Genomic DNA, 17765 nt, shown 5'->3' on the forward strand with positions numbered 1-17765 from the left:
TGTAGAAATTATTTGTGAAGGAACAAATCACACAAATCTCAGCCTAAATGCTAATCACCAGCCATCTCTAATCCTGGGGGAAGACAAGCTTGGGACATATCGCAGCCTAATCCATGCTGATAAATAGCCACGTAATATATAAACAACCCACATCCATATGAGGAAATGAGGTTGGGGACAGATCTCATACTAAATAAAAAAAACAAGAGTGGAGGCTACAGGATAAGCACGCATCGGTGCCCGCCATCATCCCGTCCATGGACCTTCCCAGGCATGCGAACCTGCCTCGTCTTGCCTTCCTTCTCATCCCTGGACGGAAGGCCGCCGCTTCAATTTGCTCACGCATCCGAGCAGCGCGAGCGCCAGAGAGCTGGGGATGGGAGGGAAAGCGAAGGATGCGGACAGATGGTGGAGGGAGGGAGGAGGAGATCTCTACATCCGCCGAAGATGAAGATGCGCGCCGGCGATGCGGACAAAGGCGAAGGGGCGGCGAGATCCAGAGTCGCGGGAGAGAGGAGATGAGTGAGGACAGCGCCGCGAATGGAGGCGGCTGACAGACAAGCCCGAGCCCTTTGCTCGCGTGGATGCAGCTGCGGATGCAGGCTCGCGGAAACACTCGAAACCTGCGTTTCCACTCGGCCTGGCTGGGAGCCTCTTTTTGCATCCGTCGGGCCTGGCCCAGGAAGGCATGCCGCGTACCAAACAGCGAGGAAAATGCACGGCGGGTACGAGCTAGGTGCGAGCCACGAAACCAAACACGCCCATAGTGAACCAACATGTGGTTGCATGGTTAGGAGGACATTGATATCCCCAGCCCATTAGTGTTTAAGTCATGGTACTCAAAATGATATGTCGGCTCAGTCTTTCAGTGATGCTCATAGGGATAGGGTGTAAGTATGTATGTTCATAGGGGTTTATATAAGAATAGAGCGTTTTAGCAGCCGGGCATCATGTAGCTCGGAATCTGGGACTTCCGCTAGAGCATTAAGATGTATGCTTTGGCATATTGGTTGGCAATACCCAAAAGGAATACGTCCATTTACAGCGGTGCCGTGGCACTTTATACGCCTGGGATGCATGTGCCCGTGGACAGAAACGACTTCATTGATCGTGATGGCCCATGTTAAGTTGTTAACAACTGTCACCTCCCTCCCTCTCGTCCGTACTGAGCGCTGCTGAAACCAGCGCTGACGAACATGAGATCCGGACATGTTTGGTGTTTGACCGTTTGAGCTCCAGCGGCAGCAACCTCGCGTCATTCTCTGTGGATCTGTTGTGTATGGTTGTTGATTTTGTCCAAATCGAATGTTTTCATTATTACCAGATCTAAACACCTATTTATATTTTTGTTTATGTTTTATCAGATCTGAAAGCATTTGCTCTCACTTCACGTATGTGTTTAACCAATTTTTTCAGCCAATCTTTCTTGCCAACGCAATCATTCATGGCCCTCTTATGTAACTGTTCACCAATTGTTTTTATCAAGTGTAACTTTTCTTTTGCAGGGAAAAACATTTCGTTATTGAATCAAGGGGTTACAATCACTATGAATGATTATGTTGATCTTCTCGGAAGCATTCCCTAGCCAAAATTCCTTGATCATGTTGTGGATTCGTACATATGGTATCCGTAAGTGATTTTTTGGGTGATTTCAAAAATCAAAAAATTATGTATTTTTGCACAATAATATAACTCTCTTATACCATGAGACCGGCAAAATTAGTAAACATCACGTGAGATATTATTATGCATCTCTTGGTGAATCCTTAGTTGTACACCGAAGAACTTCTGTCCATGCCATAAACTTAATCATTAGAGTATTTTGTAATCCAGTACAATCTTGTTTTTTTTTTGCGGGTCATAGTACAATCTTGTTCCTGCTGCAAAAAATGTACAACCTTCTTAATTCTGCAATCCTGTTTTTTGGTGACGGACACGAGATACTTTTGGTCACTTTGCAATGATATTTAGTGGTAAATCCTAATTACACTTGACTTAATACGCTGATTGTTAATCAGTACTAAGTTAACACATGTTTTGATACATGCCCCCTGCAGCAATCGTACCAAACAAACAGAAACGGCAATGAATGGGCTAGGCAACGACCGACAGCACATATCCAAAAACACAGTACTTTCGGAAATTAATTGACCGTCTACAGGCGATACAGATCACGAGGGAACTAAGCGCTCAGGATATAGAGCTACATGGTGCTCGTGCACCAAAGTGCATTTTTGTTTATATAAGCGCTTTTGTGTTTGTACCGTGTTAGAATAAGCAACAGTTTTAACATCATACTACAACATAGATGCTCACATATACGTATATAGACTCATCTCTATATACGCATGTAAACGCACACATACCACATGAGCCTCGTAGTTATAAAAATTTATCTTTCCACTAAACAAACATCATTGAAATGTCTAAAATAATTCAGAAAAATACGAGCATCTACCAGGTTTAAGACTTGAAACCTGATGGATTGGTTAACTAACCACCAGAACTACGCTCAGATCACCGATATGGAGCAGTTTGTGCTTATTTCCTTGTAGTGTTTGACTAACGCTTAACTCACAAAGAGCTTTGTTGATTCGAGACAAATAACGATTCAAATGATCCTAATGTTTGACTAACATAGCTGATTAATTTGTATTAGTAGTTGAAACGTACAGGAAGAGAAGAGTTTTCTTGTAGCCTGATTTCCTGCTCTGCCTCCTTGTCGTCAATCCTCCCGCAAAACAGTTAAAAAAAATCCTCCCGCAAAAGTCACGAAGCTCTACCCTCTCCCTCGAAAAGGAAAGAGTAGCTCGACCGAGCAACCCAATTCATGGCGACGGCGGCGTGTCCTCTCCCTCACCGGTCTCTGCTCCTCCTCCATCTGGCCCTCCTCGCTTTCCTGCTGGCGGCGGCCCCGGCGGCCCAGGCGTGGACGGGGGAGATCCGCGGCCGCGTCGTCTGCGACGTCTGCGCCGACTCTGCCATCGGGCCCGAGGACCACGTCCTCGAAGGTCAGCCCAACGAGTCTCTCTCCTCCTTCGAATTTATCTAGTTGCTATCGCCGCCTTCTGTGCTCTCGTGGTCACCGAGCTAGATTTCGTGCGACCGCGCTCCCGTGGATCTCGGTTCAGCTGTTTTCGATCACGAAATTTGGTTGGTCTGGTGGTGGGCACGTTAAGCAGAGTAGCGAATTTCGCTCTACTGGAAATTCGTGTGTGGGCACTGGGAAATTTCCGTGGAAAATTCTGGTGGAAATTTTAGTATCATTCAGTACAAATTTCCGTGGGAAATTCTGGTGGAATTTTTAATTGTGTTAGGCGCGTAGGCAGCGAGAATCATATAGGGAGGGGGTAGTTGGTTGCTGGTCGTCTGATCTAGAAATGAAAATCGGACATAGGTAAGTGGAGCAAATTTTATGTGTGTTCAGTAGGTTGTCTATTTGTATTCGACAATCTAGGCTCTTGTGTTAAGCTAGTGAGGAGCATAGATAGGCACACATCATACTTTTAGTTCGGATTTGGTGGGGTGAGGAAAACCTATGAGCCGTTATCTGTATCTCACTCTAAGGCTGTTCTATTTCTAGCAAAAGGACCGAAGGAGAAAAAAAGGAAATAGGGTCTATACATGTTTTGGAAATGTATGTAAGTGGATAAAGTGCTTCCCACTGCTGTCGGAACAAATTAAATTACAGGTAACCTGTTTAACTCGAAACATGAACTGTAATTGAGGTGAACTTAACTCTAAGATATGGCTTATGAAATTCCCACAGAATTCCCTTAAAAAGGTTAATGGGGAAGTGTTATGGTCTTATGGGTCTTCCTTTGTACACTAGGTAGCAGGTAACCCACAGGTTCCAGTGTCCATTGTTTTGACATTTCTACCTTCTATAATAACAACAAATTACAGTTCTAGGCTTCTGACTTAGCAAGCTATTAAGGATGGCAAAATATGACTATATATGAATGTACTGCGTGCAATACAATATCACCCTTACTAAGTAATTTCTCTGGAGCTTGTCCTTGTATATATATTTAGATGATGTGTAAATTGTAGCCTAATTTTCCCGACGTGTCTACTGCACCATCTGTTCCAATTTATCTCTCTGGAACCTCCATGCACAAAGGAACCTAAAGATCAAAATTCAAAACTATTTTATATATGTTGTTTTGGTGCCCATGTAGGTGAGTATATTGGCTTGCAGGGAGTACATAATGCATCTTCAAATGTATGAAAGGATAGTAATTGGTCTAGTACATGTCCATGGAATATCCAAATGCATCTGGAAAGACAAATTTGTATCCACTTCTTTCCAGTTTTTCCTTCAGTGTTCAGTTTGCTAAAGTTGCAACTATGAACGGTATGCCAGAAGTTAATAGTGCTTCTGTTGGATGACCGTAGTTTTTAATCCACATGCACAAAGTCTTATGAAGTCTCAGTGGGCCTGTCCATGTCAGTCTAATTATGAAAAGTCATGATACAACTCAAATACAGAACCAGGTACGTGCATGTGCGCAAATCTCTAAGCATTTGGATTGCTAAGATAAAGGGATTATGAGTGCCCAAGCTCGCTTTTGCATTGACTGATTAACTGTACTCTTGATCAATGGACAGACTTTTCGAATCAGAGACTACCGAAACCTTGGACAATTCTAATGAAATGTAGGGGAGTACTTGTGATGCATGGCGACTGGGGATACCTTCAATAGATTTTGGATGCTTTTATGGCCTTTTTTCTACAACATGTACTTGTTATGGCCTTAGTTAGACTTGGCCTTTGAAATTGGTAAGCGGAGGTACATGGTACTCCTGGGAACTGGGATTGGATCACATGGGATAACAGGGAGGTGAAGCATCATCCTCCAGGCTTCTGTGGGCTTGTCCCAGCCAAAGCTTAGAGTCTCTGAAAATTGCTAAGGGTTTGATGTTTTAAAGTATCACGTACCAAATAGATTGCATGGACTTAAGGAGGATGACCCCCGGCCTCTGCATCTGGGCGATGCATGGGCTAAGATATGGACCGACTTACCTTTTTTTTTGAACCGGGCTAATCCCCTTTACATTTAATCAAATGGAAATACATCAATTTCAGAGTTTAAACAGGGGACAGGAAAGAAGGGAAGCGAGTTGAACGCACTGCTAGGAAACCCAACTGCATACAGCTGATATTGGAACATACACTATGGGCGAAAACATAGACAGCACCAAAAGAAGCTAGTCCTATCACAAGCCAGAGAACATAATAAGTAAGGTCTTAAACTTCAGCAAACCGACACGCGGGTTCCAGGAACCAAACGCAACAACACAGCTCCCCAACTGAATCTGCACCAAGGAGCACAGGCCTCACTCTCCTTCGATTGGCCTCTGAGTTGCCTCGCAAATCCTCATCAAGTTCATCGTGTTGGAGAGATGAAGCTCTGCTCCACTCCTGAGTATCTTCGCGCCGCCCTCCTTCTGAAGACCTGCCCAGTAGATAAGAAAAGAGCAAGCAGAGTAGACAATCTCAAAAGCAGTCTTGATCATTTTATGCTAGAAGGTTGGTCAGTTTCGAGCATTCCACATAGCCCAAGTAATGGTCGCCAGGCCAACAGTATAGAATTTTTCCCCATCAGGCAGAAAAGAATAGCACCAGGAGAAATACTGCAAACCGTTATTAGGACATAAATCAGTGCCCAGAACAACCCCGACAGTTCTGCAGACAACACGAGCAACCGGACAAGTAAAGAAAAGATGCTGAGAAGACTCAACGTCTTTGCAAAAAGAGCAACAAGGGTTACCAGGCCATTTCCTTTGCTTCATTACCTGCCGTGTCAAAACAGCATTTTGGAACATTTGCCAGTTGCCACAGAAAATTTTGAATTTTCTAAGGCACCTTTGCACCCAAATCCATTTATAGCTACATCCACTAAGATGTCTCTCCAACCATTTATACATGGACTTAGTCCAATACTTAGCATTCTTAATGGGCTGACTCACCTTGCACAACTAGGTTAGAAGTTGCTTACTATAAGATGAAATGGTTGGTGTTTCTCTGACATATACTTCTTGAAAAGGAGTGCTCCTCAAGGATGTCTGGAAGGAAGAATGACTTGAAATATCATAATGCAGACAAATGTTGTAAGCATATGCTAAAGACATTCATGAACCTTTTGCTCATCAAACAGAAATCCGTAAATCAGTAAGAAATCTGGGAACATGTGCTGCTTGTTCTGGTCCTGTCAAGGGATGAACCAGACAAAGCATAAACACCAATCAGAAGGATAGGAGCCAAAAGAAAAAGCTATCAACATGCACCTACTGAGATGCCTAGATTTTGCTACTGCACTCCCTGGTGGCCATCCCTCTAAGCCCAGGGGCAATGGTGAACCTGTGTGGTGATGGTAGAAACCTCAGTGTCTCCACCGCCAATTCGTGGAGTCCATTTACTGGAGTTAGTCGCTGTCATCAATTCACAGGTTATCCCGCCCTCTGGTCTCTCCATCCTGCTCTTCCTACCGCTTCTTCCTCCCCTTCCGCTTCTTCTTTAAAAGAAATTCTCTCAACCATCATACTGTACTGGCACACTCATCATTCTGCTGGTGTAGATTGTTCCACGGCATGGGTACAGGCATAATTTCGGCAATTCAACCACTACATCAAAAAATAAAATTGGATGAGAGCGAGTGGCTGTTGAATCAACCATTTTGGAAATTCATGTAAGCCAATTTGGTAATTCAACCACCCATGAACAACAGATTGAGATGAAAATGCGAATGGGGTGAGCACTGGTGCTAGCCCAGGTGTCTACGATGGGTTTTGGCATTCCACTTTGGCAAGAAAAATAGGAAAATTTCAGAACGTTTACATGCTATCGAAGTGTATTGGAAATTGTTAGCGTGAATCAAAGTGGTGATCTTTAGGTGGTACCGAACTAAAAAAGAATTATACCTTGAACCTTGTCTGTGCCTGACACTGCTCAAGCACACATGTACTGCCAGTCTTTTACTAATTCCATTTTGTTTTCTTTGCTTTGGATTGTTCATTGTGTCGCATACAATTAAAGTTTCTGCGGGATAATCTCTCTTGTTCTCTCCTCTTGCTCATGTATGTCTTTGTGACTGTCTCTATAGGCGCTGAGGTTGCTGTTCTGTGCATCACGAAATCTGGTGAGGTCATCAACTACCAGGCGTTCACAAACTACAAGGGCGTCTACAGCGTTGCAGAGACAATGCCTGAGAGCGACCGATGGGATTCGTGCCTGGCAAGGCCCATCAGCAGCTTCCACCAGCATTGCACCAGGAGGGGGGACGCACACTCTGGGGTCAAGTTCACATACAACAAACAGTCAGGGAGCTCGCACAACGTCAAGACGTTCCTCTACAAGCCTGCCAACGTTCCTCTGTACTGTAGCTGAAATCTATAGGATGGGTTCATGCCCGGGCTTGATGTTGTAAGATCTGAATAGGTAAAGTGTTGGTCGACCCGTATGCTTGTAACGATCTGCCCATCTAGAGTTATTGCCCATGTCATTTGAAGGGGGTCGGATGTTGAATGTGTAATTATTGTAAATCACTATAATATGTTTCTCAGCCATATACATATAATCAATAAATATGTACAAAGAGTTCAAGTAATTTTATTTTCACAGATGTTGTACCGAGCAATCGGTGCTGCCGTGTTAGAGAAGGACGTAAGGGGTGTGACCGTGTGAGGGCAACGCCAGGAGAGTTGTCAAGACACTTGATCGCCAAAATAACCGTTATTATCAGATCAATAAGGCCTCAAGTATATCACTTATAAAAGATTTACAAAGGCTATCCAACACAAGTTCATGCTTAAACTTTTGGAATTTGACTTCACTGTGAAGTACTTCCTCTGTTCCTAAATATAAGTCTTTGAAGAGATTCCACTATAGACCACATACGGAGCAAAATGAATGAATCTATACTCTAAAATGTATCTATATACATCTGTATGTGGTTTATAGTAGAATCTCTACAAAGACTTATATTAGGAACAGAGAGAGTATAAAGAAGGCAAAGAAAACAGGGTGGCTGATGCACTGTCCAGGATGTGTAACTCCAACTTTTCCATTTCTACAATCACACCTAAATGGATAACATAAATTACTGCTTCTTATCACAAGGATGAGCAATGTAGAGCTCTTTTAGAGCATCTCTTTATTTTCCTTGTCACTGACAATACTGCTTATTCTTTACATGCTGGTGTGATGAGATATAAGGCAAATCACTCATGAATGCATTATCCTGCGGAGTATACACTATGTAGCATGCATATCACCATGTGATGAAATAGTAAAATCCTACTCCCTCCGTTCTAAATTACTCATCGCAGAAATGGATGTATCTCGAACTAAAATACATCTAGATACATCCATACCTGCGACAGGTAATTCGGAACGGAGGGAGTCCATACAACTAAAATTTGATACTGATGACATTTGTATCAACCACCAATAGTCAAGGATGTTGGATAATCAGCAACTAGTATTCACTGAGGGCCAAAGGCCAATATATATACATGTGTGTCAAAGTGCAAGAAACCCCTTATACAATGGGGATATACAGAAAGTGGACTCTACACATCTAACACCCCGCCCCCCTCAAACTCATGGTGGGTCAACAACATTGAGTTTGGAGAGGAAAAAGCCATGCTGCGCTCGAGTTTGTGCCTTCGTGAAGAAATCCGCCAACTGTAACTCAGAAGGCACATAGTGAAGAGCGAGAGTCTAATCCTGCACAGCAGCACGCACAAAGTGGGCATCCACACCGATGTGCTTGGCGAGCTCATGCTTCACCAGGTCATGTGCAATACTGATAGCTCCGATGTTGTCTGACAGTAAGGGAGTCGAGGTAGTAGCAGACACACCAAAATCCTCAAGTAACCACCGTAACCAGATCACCTCAGCCGTCAACATAGCCATTGCTCGCAACTCAGCCTCTGTACTCGAGCGAGAAATTGCAGTCTATTTCTTTGTCTTCCAGGCAATAAGAGAGCCACCAAAAAAGACACAGTAAGCAGACATCGAGCGTCGATCAAAGGGATCACTGGCCCAAGTGGCATCAGAGTAGGCCTGGATTTTGAGAGAGCTGGAGCGGGGAAAGAAAAGGCGATGAGAGATCATGCCACGAAGATACTGTAGAATACGGAGGAGATGACTATAGTGGACAGAGGTGGGGGCTGAAACAAACTAACTGAGGATGTGGACAGGATAGGAGATGTCAGGACGCGTAACAGCAAGATAGACAAGGCTCCCTGTCGGTGTCAAAACCGGCGGATCTCGGGTAGGGGGTCCCGAACTGTGCGTCAAGGCCGGATGGTAACAGGAGACAAGGGACACGATGTTTTTACCCAGGTTCGGGCCCTCTCGATGGAGGTAATACCCTACTCCTGCTTGATTAATATTGATGATATGGGTAGTACAAGAGTAGATCTACCACGAGATCAAGGAGGCTAAACCCTAGAAGCTAGCCTATGGTATGATTATTGTATATGGAGTTGATTGCCTACGGACTACAACCCTCCGGTTTATATAGACACCGGAGAGGGTTAGGGTTACACAGAGTCGGTTACAATGGTAGGAGATCTTGAATATCCGCATCGCCAAGCTTGCCTTCCACGCCAAGGAAAGTCCCATCCGGACACGGGAAGAAGTCTTCAATCTTGTATCTTCATAGTCCAGGAGTCCGGCTGAAGGTATAGTCCGGCTACCCGAACACCCCCTAATCCAGGACTCCCTCAGTAGCCCCTGAACCAGGCTTCAATGACGACGAGTCCGGCGCGCAAATTGTCTTCGGCATTGCAAGGCGGGTTCGTCCTCCAAGTCCTTCATAGAAGATTGTAAACACCAAGAGTAGTGTCCGGCTCTGCAAAATAAGTTTCGACATATTGCCATAGAGAGAATAATATTAACACAAATCAAATCTGCTGATGTATTCCGCAGTGCGTCACCACACTACAGCCAAGTCCTTCGCTCGAATCGTTTTCACTTTTCCACCTCAGCATGTTTTGCAAGGCGGTTTCCTTGGCACGTCTTGTCAAAGCAGAGATCGTGTACCCCTCTTTTACGGGATTCTCATCAATACGGACGTGGGTAACCCAACCGCGCCACTTATCACGGCGCTTGGGAGGCAAGCGAGTTTTACTAGGCAGGTGGGGACGCACAACCGCATCCGCCCATATAAGGGGACAAGGATCCACCTTTTTACCTACGCCTTCTTCCTCCTTTGCCTATCCATCTCCTGCGCACCCGAGCTCCAGCGCCCAAGCCCGCACTTCCTACCTCAACCTCCTCCAGCAATGTCCGGAGCGGGGGGCAAGTGGATGGTCTCCTCCGTCACGGAGGGCCATGTCAAAAAGCTAAGGAAGGCCGGATACTTGTCCAAGGACATCGCGCACCGGCTTCCCGAGGAAGGGCAGCTTCTCCCCACCCCAAGGCCCCATGAGAGGGTAGTATTCCTTCCCCACTTCCTCCGTGGACTGGGTTTCCCACTCCACCCATTTGTCTGGGGGCTCATGTTCTACTATGGCCTGGATTTCCACGATCTGGCCCCGAACTTCGTCCTCAACATCTCGGCGTTTATCGTCGTGTGCGAGGCTTTCCTCCGCATCCGCCCCCATTTCGGCCTCTGGCTCAAGACCTTCAACGTCAAGCCCAAGGTGGTGCGCGACAGCCAGGCGGAGTGCGGAGGCGCCATGGCGGGCAAGATGGCCAACGTCCTATGGCTCGAGGGCTCCTTCGTGGAGACTCTGAAGGGGTGGCAATCATGGTGGTTTTACATCACCGAGCCGCGCGATCCGAAATGGATCGCAGCCCCCGAGTTCCGATCCGGACCCCCCACGCGGCTTATGTCCTGGAAAGAGACGGGCCTGTCGTGGGGCGACGAAAAAGAGGTGACCGGATTGCAGACATGCATCCAGTCCCTGGTGAGCAAGCCGATCAAGCTTGTCAATGTAGTCCAGGTTATGCTCGTCCGTCGGATCCTCCCGTGTCAACAACGGGTTTTTAATCTGTGGGAGTTCGACCCGGCGCAGCACCAAACCCTTAACTGGCTCTTCGACACGACGTATGAAGATGTCTGGAAGGTGCTAACCAAAGGCGCCGAGGCTCCCACATCCGCTTCCGAGGACCGCGGATACAGCTCGCGGCGTCACGCTAGCGAGGTAAGCTATTTTCACCTTTTACAGGATGTTAAGTTTCTTCATAGTTTGACTCTATGTGGGATCTAAACTCCCTCACCTTTGACAGGCTTGGCAGGCGCAGTCCGGATCAATTAACTGTCCGGCTCCCTTGCCCGAAGACCCAGCCCCTGCTCTCCTAGTGAAGCTGCTGGTTCCGACGCCTTATGTGGTGCCGGAGAAGAAGGCCAAGAAGAAGAAGGCCACGGGGACTCGAAAGAGTACCCGTAATGTTGTGGTGTCGGACTCGTCATCCGACGAGTCCGAGACGCTCTCCTCCCATGAGAACGAGGAGGAGGAAGAAGAACACTCTCCCCCTCCAGCAGGGGGAGGAAAGAAAAGGAAGGCCGCCCCAACGGGGGAGGCCGAAGGGTCCAGGAAGAGGAAGACCCCTCCGCCGAACTACTCCCCCGACGCCGAAGAGGACGAAGAGGAGTGGCCAGATAGGGCCAAGCGTCCGGCGAAATCGTAAGTATTCGGATATCAGAGTAACTCATGACGTTGCTTTGCTGCACAACCTTCCCTAATGTCGAACATAATTATGCAGCCCATCCCGGGCCGAACTCAACGAGTCGTCGAGCGGCTCCCTGGATTCATAGGACGTGAAATCAGTTCCACCCGCTGTTTCCCCCCGCACTGCCGATGACGCCGAAGTGGCGTCGCAACGAGCTCCGGGGCAGGAGGAGGTGGTCCTGGAGGAGCCGCAAGGCGACCTCCCGGACTCCAGGAGTAAAGGGGACAAGACCCCCCAGGGTTCCAAGTCCGGCTTTGTGCCGGACACCGCGCCGAAATCTTCAACAGTACCGGACCGCGGTAGGCGAACTCCTTCCAAGAGGAGCAAGCCTTCTGAGCCGGCGGCCTCCGTCCAACCGGAGGTGCCGGACAATCTGCTGGAGGTGCTTGATGGCGCCTCCATCGACGAAGAGCACCGTACTATTATGAGTACGGTGATCCAAAAGGTTCGGTCCGCCAAGAGCGGACTGAGTGAAGCTTGCGCTAGCCTTCTAACAGGCTTCGAGGTAAGTAAAATATGTAAGAATATAACCGCATAGACAGTAGCCCCTGATGCTTTGTTTGACGTTCGGAAAGAAAAGCCGAATAGAGGATCTACTAAATTTCGCAGGAGTCTAACAACAAAGAGTCAATATGCGTATGCAGGCTTCGCTGCTAGCCACTGCCGCACTGACTGCGGAGGTGGGTGCCCTGAAACAGGGACTCGAGCGGACCGAGCAAGAGCTCGGCCTTGCCAAGCGGCAGCTCGAGGAGAAAGAAGGTAAGAAATACCTTACAGAAAAAAGTGCCTATAAAAAGACATGATTGCAAAAAATAATAGGATTGTACTGCTTATTGTAGGGGCCACGACTAAGGTGGCGACCCTCAAGCAGGCACTGTCGGCCGTGGAGCGCACCGAGCGAGAGAGACTTGAGGCCCGTGTCGGCGAGGTGCAGCAAGAGCTTCAGGCTCTCATGAAAAAACATGAGAGTCTGGAGTTTGAGTCAAAGACGCAAGCGTCCGAGCTCACAGCGGCCCTTGAGACTGCCAAGTCTGCCAAGGCCGAAGCCCAAAAGGCCCTCCAAGAGTTGGAGGAGGTGAAAAAGATAGCAGCGGGTAAGGCATTCTTTATGCAAAGTAGAAATATAAAAGTAAACTACTTGTTACTTACCCGAATCCGGAGCTCTCCAGGGGCATTCGCAGATCTTCCCCGCAGCGTATCCGACGCCGCCACATTCTACCGAGCTGAAGAGGGAAGCTCGACGGAGAAGGTGTTCTGGTCTCAGTATGCTGAGGCCGGACACCCTGTGCCCTTGAGCAACCAGCTGAAACAGCTGGTCGAGCTCCACAAGGTGGCCGAACAGGCCATGAAGGGCTTCATAGTTCGGCTGTGGCCCGGGGAGGCCCTGCCTGGGAGCTACTTTGGGCTGGTGCGGCGGCTGGTGGAGGCCTGTCCAAGGCTCGAGGTCATCAAGCGCTCCGTCTGCATCGAAGGTGCCCGTAGGGCCCTTACCCGTGCAAAGGTGCACTGGGGTAAGCTGGACGGTGAGAAGCTTGTTAGGGACGGGCCGCTGCCGGGGAAGGAGCATCGCAAGCCCGAGAACTACTACAAGGATGTTCTTGCTGGTGCCCGCCTTGTGGCGGATGAATGTACCAAGGATGTGATTTTTGAATGAACTCGCTCGTGTTTATCCTGTGCGCTGAAAACTTGTTCATATGCGCTAAGCAATGCTTATTGAATTTAAAATATTACTTTTTGTGCGGCCGTTTATCAAAAATTGAGAGATGGCCAGTCGTCGGCTTCTGCCCCCATGCCACTAGTGCTGGGGTGTTCGGGATAAACCTCAGCGCTCTTTTTCCCATAGTTGGGTCCTTCGAGGGAGGCGCTCAGCGCAACAAACCAGGCAATCGGACTATAATGCTTGAACACTCTCACTTAGCCATAGAACTCTATAATTTTAAATTTCGGCGAAGCCCCTAGTTCGGAAGACCGAGTTCGGGGCGCTATCCATGCCTTGGCCGGACAAAGCCAGCTCCTCGCTCGAAGCGGCATAAGCCTTTAGGGACTCAAAAAACCTCTCGAACAGCGACCGGTCTCTCGCCACATCATGACAGTCAGTTTTAGCTTTCTCCACTGAGGTGCTTAACCCAGCTGAACCGGGGCACAATCGCAGTGGTTCTCCTAGTGCTACCTTAGCCGATAGAGCGGAACGTAAGGCACCAAAACATAGGAGCCGGGCAAACCCAACTATTGACCCAAATCATGATTCGGAGCCGATGCATATAGTGCTATAAGTTCAGGGTGCCGCACTTGTGAAAGTGTACGGACTTCTCACACCATTATGAGGGGTACTGAAGCCCCTAGCGTGTTTGCCGTACCATGGTGTACGGGTGCAATCATGTCATTTAATAAACATAAATGTGAAAAGAAGATAATGCAAAAAATAGACAAGAAGCTAAGCATTGTTTATAGAGGCTATTTATCAAAGACGAACGATACAAATAGTGCGGTAAGCAAAAGATATTGGACTATTTAGTATGTCCTGACCAGGGGCAGGCCGCGGAATTGTATTTAAAACAGGTATACCGCTTGTAACAGAGACCACCTGGGAGTTCCATAATGCGGCATGGCTTGTCTGCCTCCCTGGAGCTTGCATCGTTTGTGCGGCAGTCGAATTGCCGAACGGGTCGTCCGAAGTATGGAGACCTGAAAGTAAGAAAAAAAATTAAAAAAGGAATCCGGCAGCCCCTAGTACGTTTTAAGCCGTATTTTGGGCATGCCGTTATTGTGCCCCTTCCCCTGTGCCCATGGTATTTCAAGGGCGTAGTTATGTACGCGAGGTACTGGTTTCGTTATGTCGCGAGAGCTGGGGTTGGGGCCGCATTGCTACGCTTGCTCAGAGTGTGCCAGGCGGTCCTGCTGTGGGTTACTCAGAGCGCGCTTGGCCGTGTCTGGCTTTTTGATGGCCGGACGAGAGAATTGCCTGAGAAGGCTACTTTGTACCTCCGCTGCGATAGCCGCCGTGTGCTCCTCCATACGGAGGGAGCGTTCGGTGTTTCCGTTGACCGTGATTACTCCTCGAGGGCCTGGCATCTTGAGCTTGAGATATGCGTAGTGCGGCACCGCATTGAACTTTGCGAATGCGGTTCGTCCGAGCAGGGCATGATAGCCGCTGCGAAACGGGACTATATCGAAGATTAATTCTTCGCTTCGGAAATTGTCCGGAGATCCGAAGACCACGTCAAGTGTTACTGAGCCTGTACAGTTGGCTTCTACACCTGGTATAACGCCTTTAAAGGTCGTTTTTGTGGGCTTAATCCTTGAGGGATCTATGCCCATTTTCCGCACTGTATCCTGATAAAGCAGGTTCAGACTACTGCCGCCGTCCATGAGGACTCTTGTGAGATGAAATTCGTCGATGATTGGGTCGAGAACCAATGCGGCGAAGCCGCCATGACGGATGCTAGTGGGATGGTCCCTTCGATCAAAAGTGATTGGGCAGGAGGACCATGGGTTGAACTTTGGGGCGACTGGCTCCATCGCGTATACATCCCGTAGCGCACGCTTCCGCTCCCTCTTGGGAATGTGGGTTGCGTATATCATGTTCACCGTCCGCACTTGTGGGGGAAAGCCCTTCTGTCCATTGTTGTTCGGCGGCTTGGGCTCCTCCTCCTCGTCGCTGTACAGCCCCTTGTCTCTGTTTTTGGCCCTTAACTTGCCTGCCTGCTTGAACACCCAACAATCCCTGTTAGTGTGATTGGCTGGCCTTTCGGAGGTGCCATGTATCTGGCACAAGCGATCGAGTATTCGGTCCAAACTGGACGGGCCCTGAGTATTCTTTTTGAATGGCTTTTTCCGCTGACCGGATTTATAGCCTTTGAATCCGGCATTGACTGCCGTGTCTTCATTTCTGTCGCTGCTAACGCGGCGTTTTTGCTTATTCTGACGTGTCCTGCCACTTTTGTCCTTGCTATCCGAATTACCAGGGTTCTTTGATAAGTTGTTACTGCGAGCTAGCCAGCTGTCTTCTCCCGCGCAAAAGCGGGTCATGAGTGTCGTGAGGGCTGCCATGGATTTCGGCTTTTCCTGTCCCAGGTGCCGGGCAAGCCACTCGTCATGGATGTTATGCTTGAAGGCTGCTAGGGCCTCTGCGTCCGGACAGTCGACTATCTGGTTTTTCTTTGTTAGGAACCGTGTCCAGAATTGTCTGGCCGATTCCTCTGGTTGCTGAATTATGTGGCTTAAGTCGTCGGCATCCGGTGGTCGCACGTAAGTGCCCTGGAAGTTGTCGAGGAATGCGGCTTCCAGGTCCTCCCAAGAACCGATTGAGTCTGCTGGCAAGCTGTTAAGCCAATGCCGGGCCGGTCCTTTAAGTTTGAGCGGGAGGTATTTGATGGCGTGTAGATCATCATCGCGTGCCATGTGGATGTGAAGGAGATAATCCTCGATCCATACCGCCGGATCTGTTGTGCCATCGTATGATTCGATGTTTATGGGTTTGAAGCCCTCTGGGATTTTATGATCCATTACTTCATTCGTGAAGCATAGCGGATGTGCGGCGCCTTTGTACTGGGCTATATCACGACGCAGCTCTGAAGAGCTATGTCTGTTGTGTTCGGCTCGGTCGGATTTGTTGTATCCGGAGTGAAGATCATTGTCACATGCCGTAGGGCGCCTGCACGATCCGTAGATCGATCTTGTTTGTCTTGCCTTATCCTCAAGTATGCCTCGCAGGTATGGCGCATTTTCCCGTGCCTTAGTTGAGCAGCGTCGGGGCATGGCTTGGGTGGAGGGCCGAGAGGCCTCTCTGTCACGGCCGCGAGGTGGCCGGTCTGCCATGTCATGCGCTGGTGATGTAGGTGCTTCCTCCTCTGATCGGGGTAGCGCCCTGCGTTTCGGGTAACTCTTGGAGGGGCATTCGAGTTCATACTCTTCGGCCACAAGGACTTCAGTCCATCTGTCAGCTAGCAAATCTTGGGCAGCTCTAAGCTGTTGCTGCTTTTTCTTGAGGCTGCTTGCCGTGGCTAAAAGCCTGTGTTTAAAACGCTCTTGTTCGGCGGGGTCTGATGGTATGATGAATTCGTCGTCATCGAGGCTTGCCTCGTCTTCGGAGGGAGGCGTATGGTTATCATCCTCGACCTCTCGGTCTGCCGCTCTCTCATGAGGGATGGCTTCTCCATCTTGCTGTGCCGAATCTTGCTGAGGTGGGTGTTCTTCGGTGCTATCCGGGGTAGTATTATCTCCCGTGCCGGAATCACCGTTTTTGCTTTGGCGGGATTTAGAGCGGCGCCGCTGACGTCGGCGCTTTGGCTGTTTCTTGGGGGCGTCATCCCCCACTGTTCCATCGCCATCTCCATCTTTTGGAGTATCCACCATGTATATGTCATATGACGAGGTGGCCTTCCAGCGCCCTACAGGTGCTGGTTCCTGTTCGTCTCCTACATCGTCGTCCATGCCGTCGATGTCTTCGGAGCCAAAGTCAAGCATGTCGGTTAAATCATTGACAGTGGCTACAAAGTGGGTGGTGGGTGGGCTTTGAATTTCCTCATCGTCCGTATCCCACCCTCGCTGACCGTAGTCCGGCCAGGGCTCTCCTGATAAAGAGAGAGACTTAAGAGAATTCAGAATGTCGCCAAAAGGCAAATGCTGAAAGATGTCTGCGGCGGTGAACTCTATTATCGGCGCCCAATCGGATTCGATTGGCAGGGGCGCGGGAGGTTCGGAGTCTGGGGAGGAGCCTGGATCCTCGAAGTCACGGGTCGTGCAGAGTGCGGGGCTAGCATTCGGCTCGATCGCTTTTGGGATCGCAGCCCCCGAGGTGACGTCCAACCGCTCATCGCAATAGGCTCCGAGTTAGGGGTCGGAACCGATGCGTGTGCGGCCTCTAGGACACTGTCCGGGGGCAGAGCTAGATCATGCCCCTCGAGATAGTGCGGCGCGCTTGGCCGTGGCTCGAACCCGTCAAAGATCAAGTCTCCGCGGATGTTAGCTGTGTAGTTTAAGCTTCCAAGCCTGACTTGATGGCCAGGGGCGTAGCTTTCGATCTGCTCCAGGTGGCCGAGCGAATTGGCCCGCAGAGCGAAGCTACCGAAGACGA

General features: G+C 48.8%; 1 protein-coding gene across 1 annotated transcript; it reads left to right on the forward strand.

Annotated features, from left to right (window-relative positions):
* The first annotated feature begins 2714 nt into the window (after positions 1 to 2714).
* Positions 2715 to 7610, forward strand: LOC125543405 (uncharacterized). Its single transcript, XM_048706735.1, has 2 exons — positions 2715 to 3011; positions 7107 to 7610. The coding sequence occupies exons 1-2, from the start codon at positions 2831 to 2833 to the stop codon at positions 7388 to 7390; spliced, it is 465 nt and encodes a 154-aa protein (XP_048562692.1). The 5' UTR covers positions 2715 to 2830; the 3' UTR covers positions 7391 to 7610.
* Positions 7611 to 17765: the final 10155 nt, after the last annotated feature.

The sequence above is a fragment of the Triticum urartu genome, chromosome 3A (assembly GCF_056163025.1).
Source record: "Triticum urartu cultivar PI428250 chromosome 3A, HENAU_Tu73, whole genome shotgun sequence".
In the NCBI taxonomy this organism is placed as follows: Eukaryota; Viridiplantae; Streptophyta; class Magnoliopsida; order Poales; family Poaceae; genus Triticum; species Triticum urartu.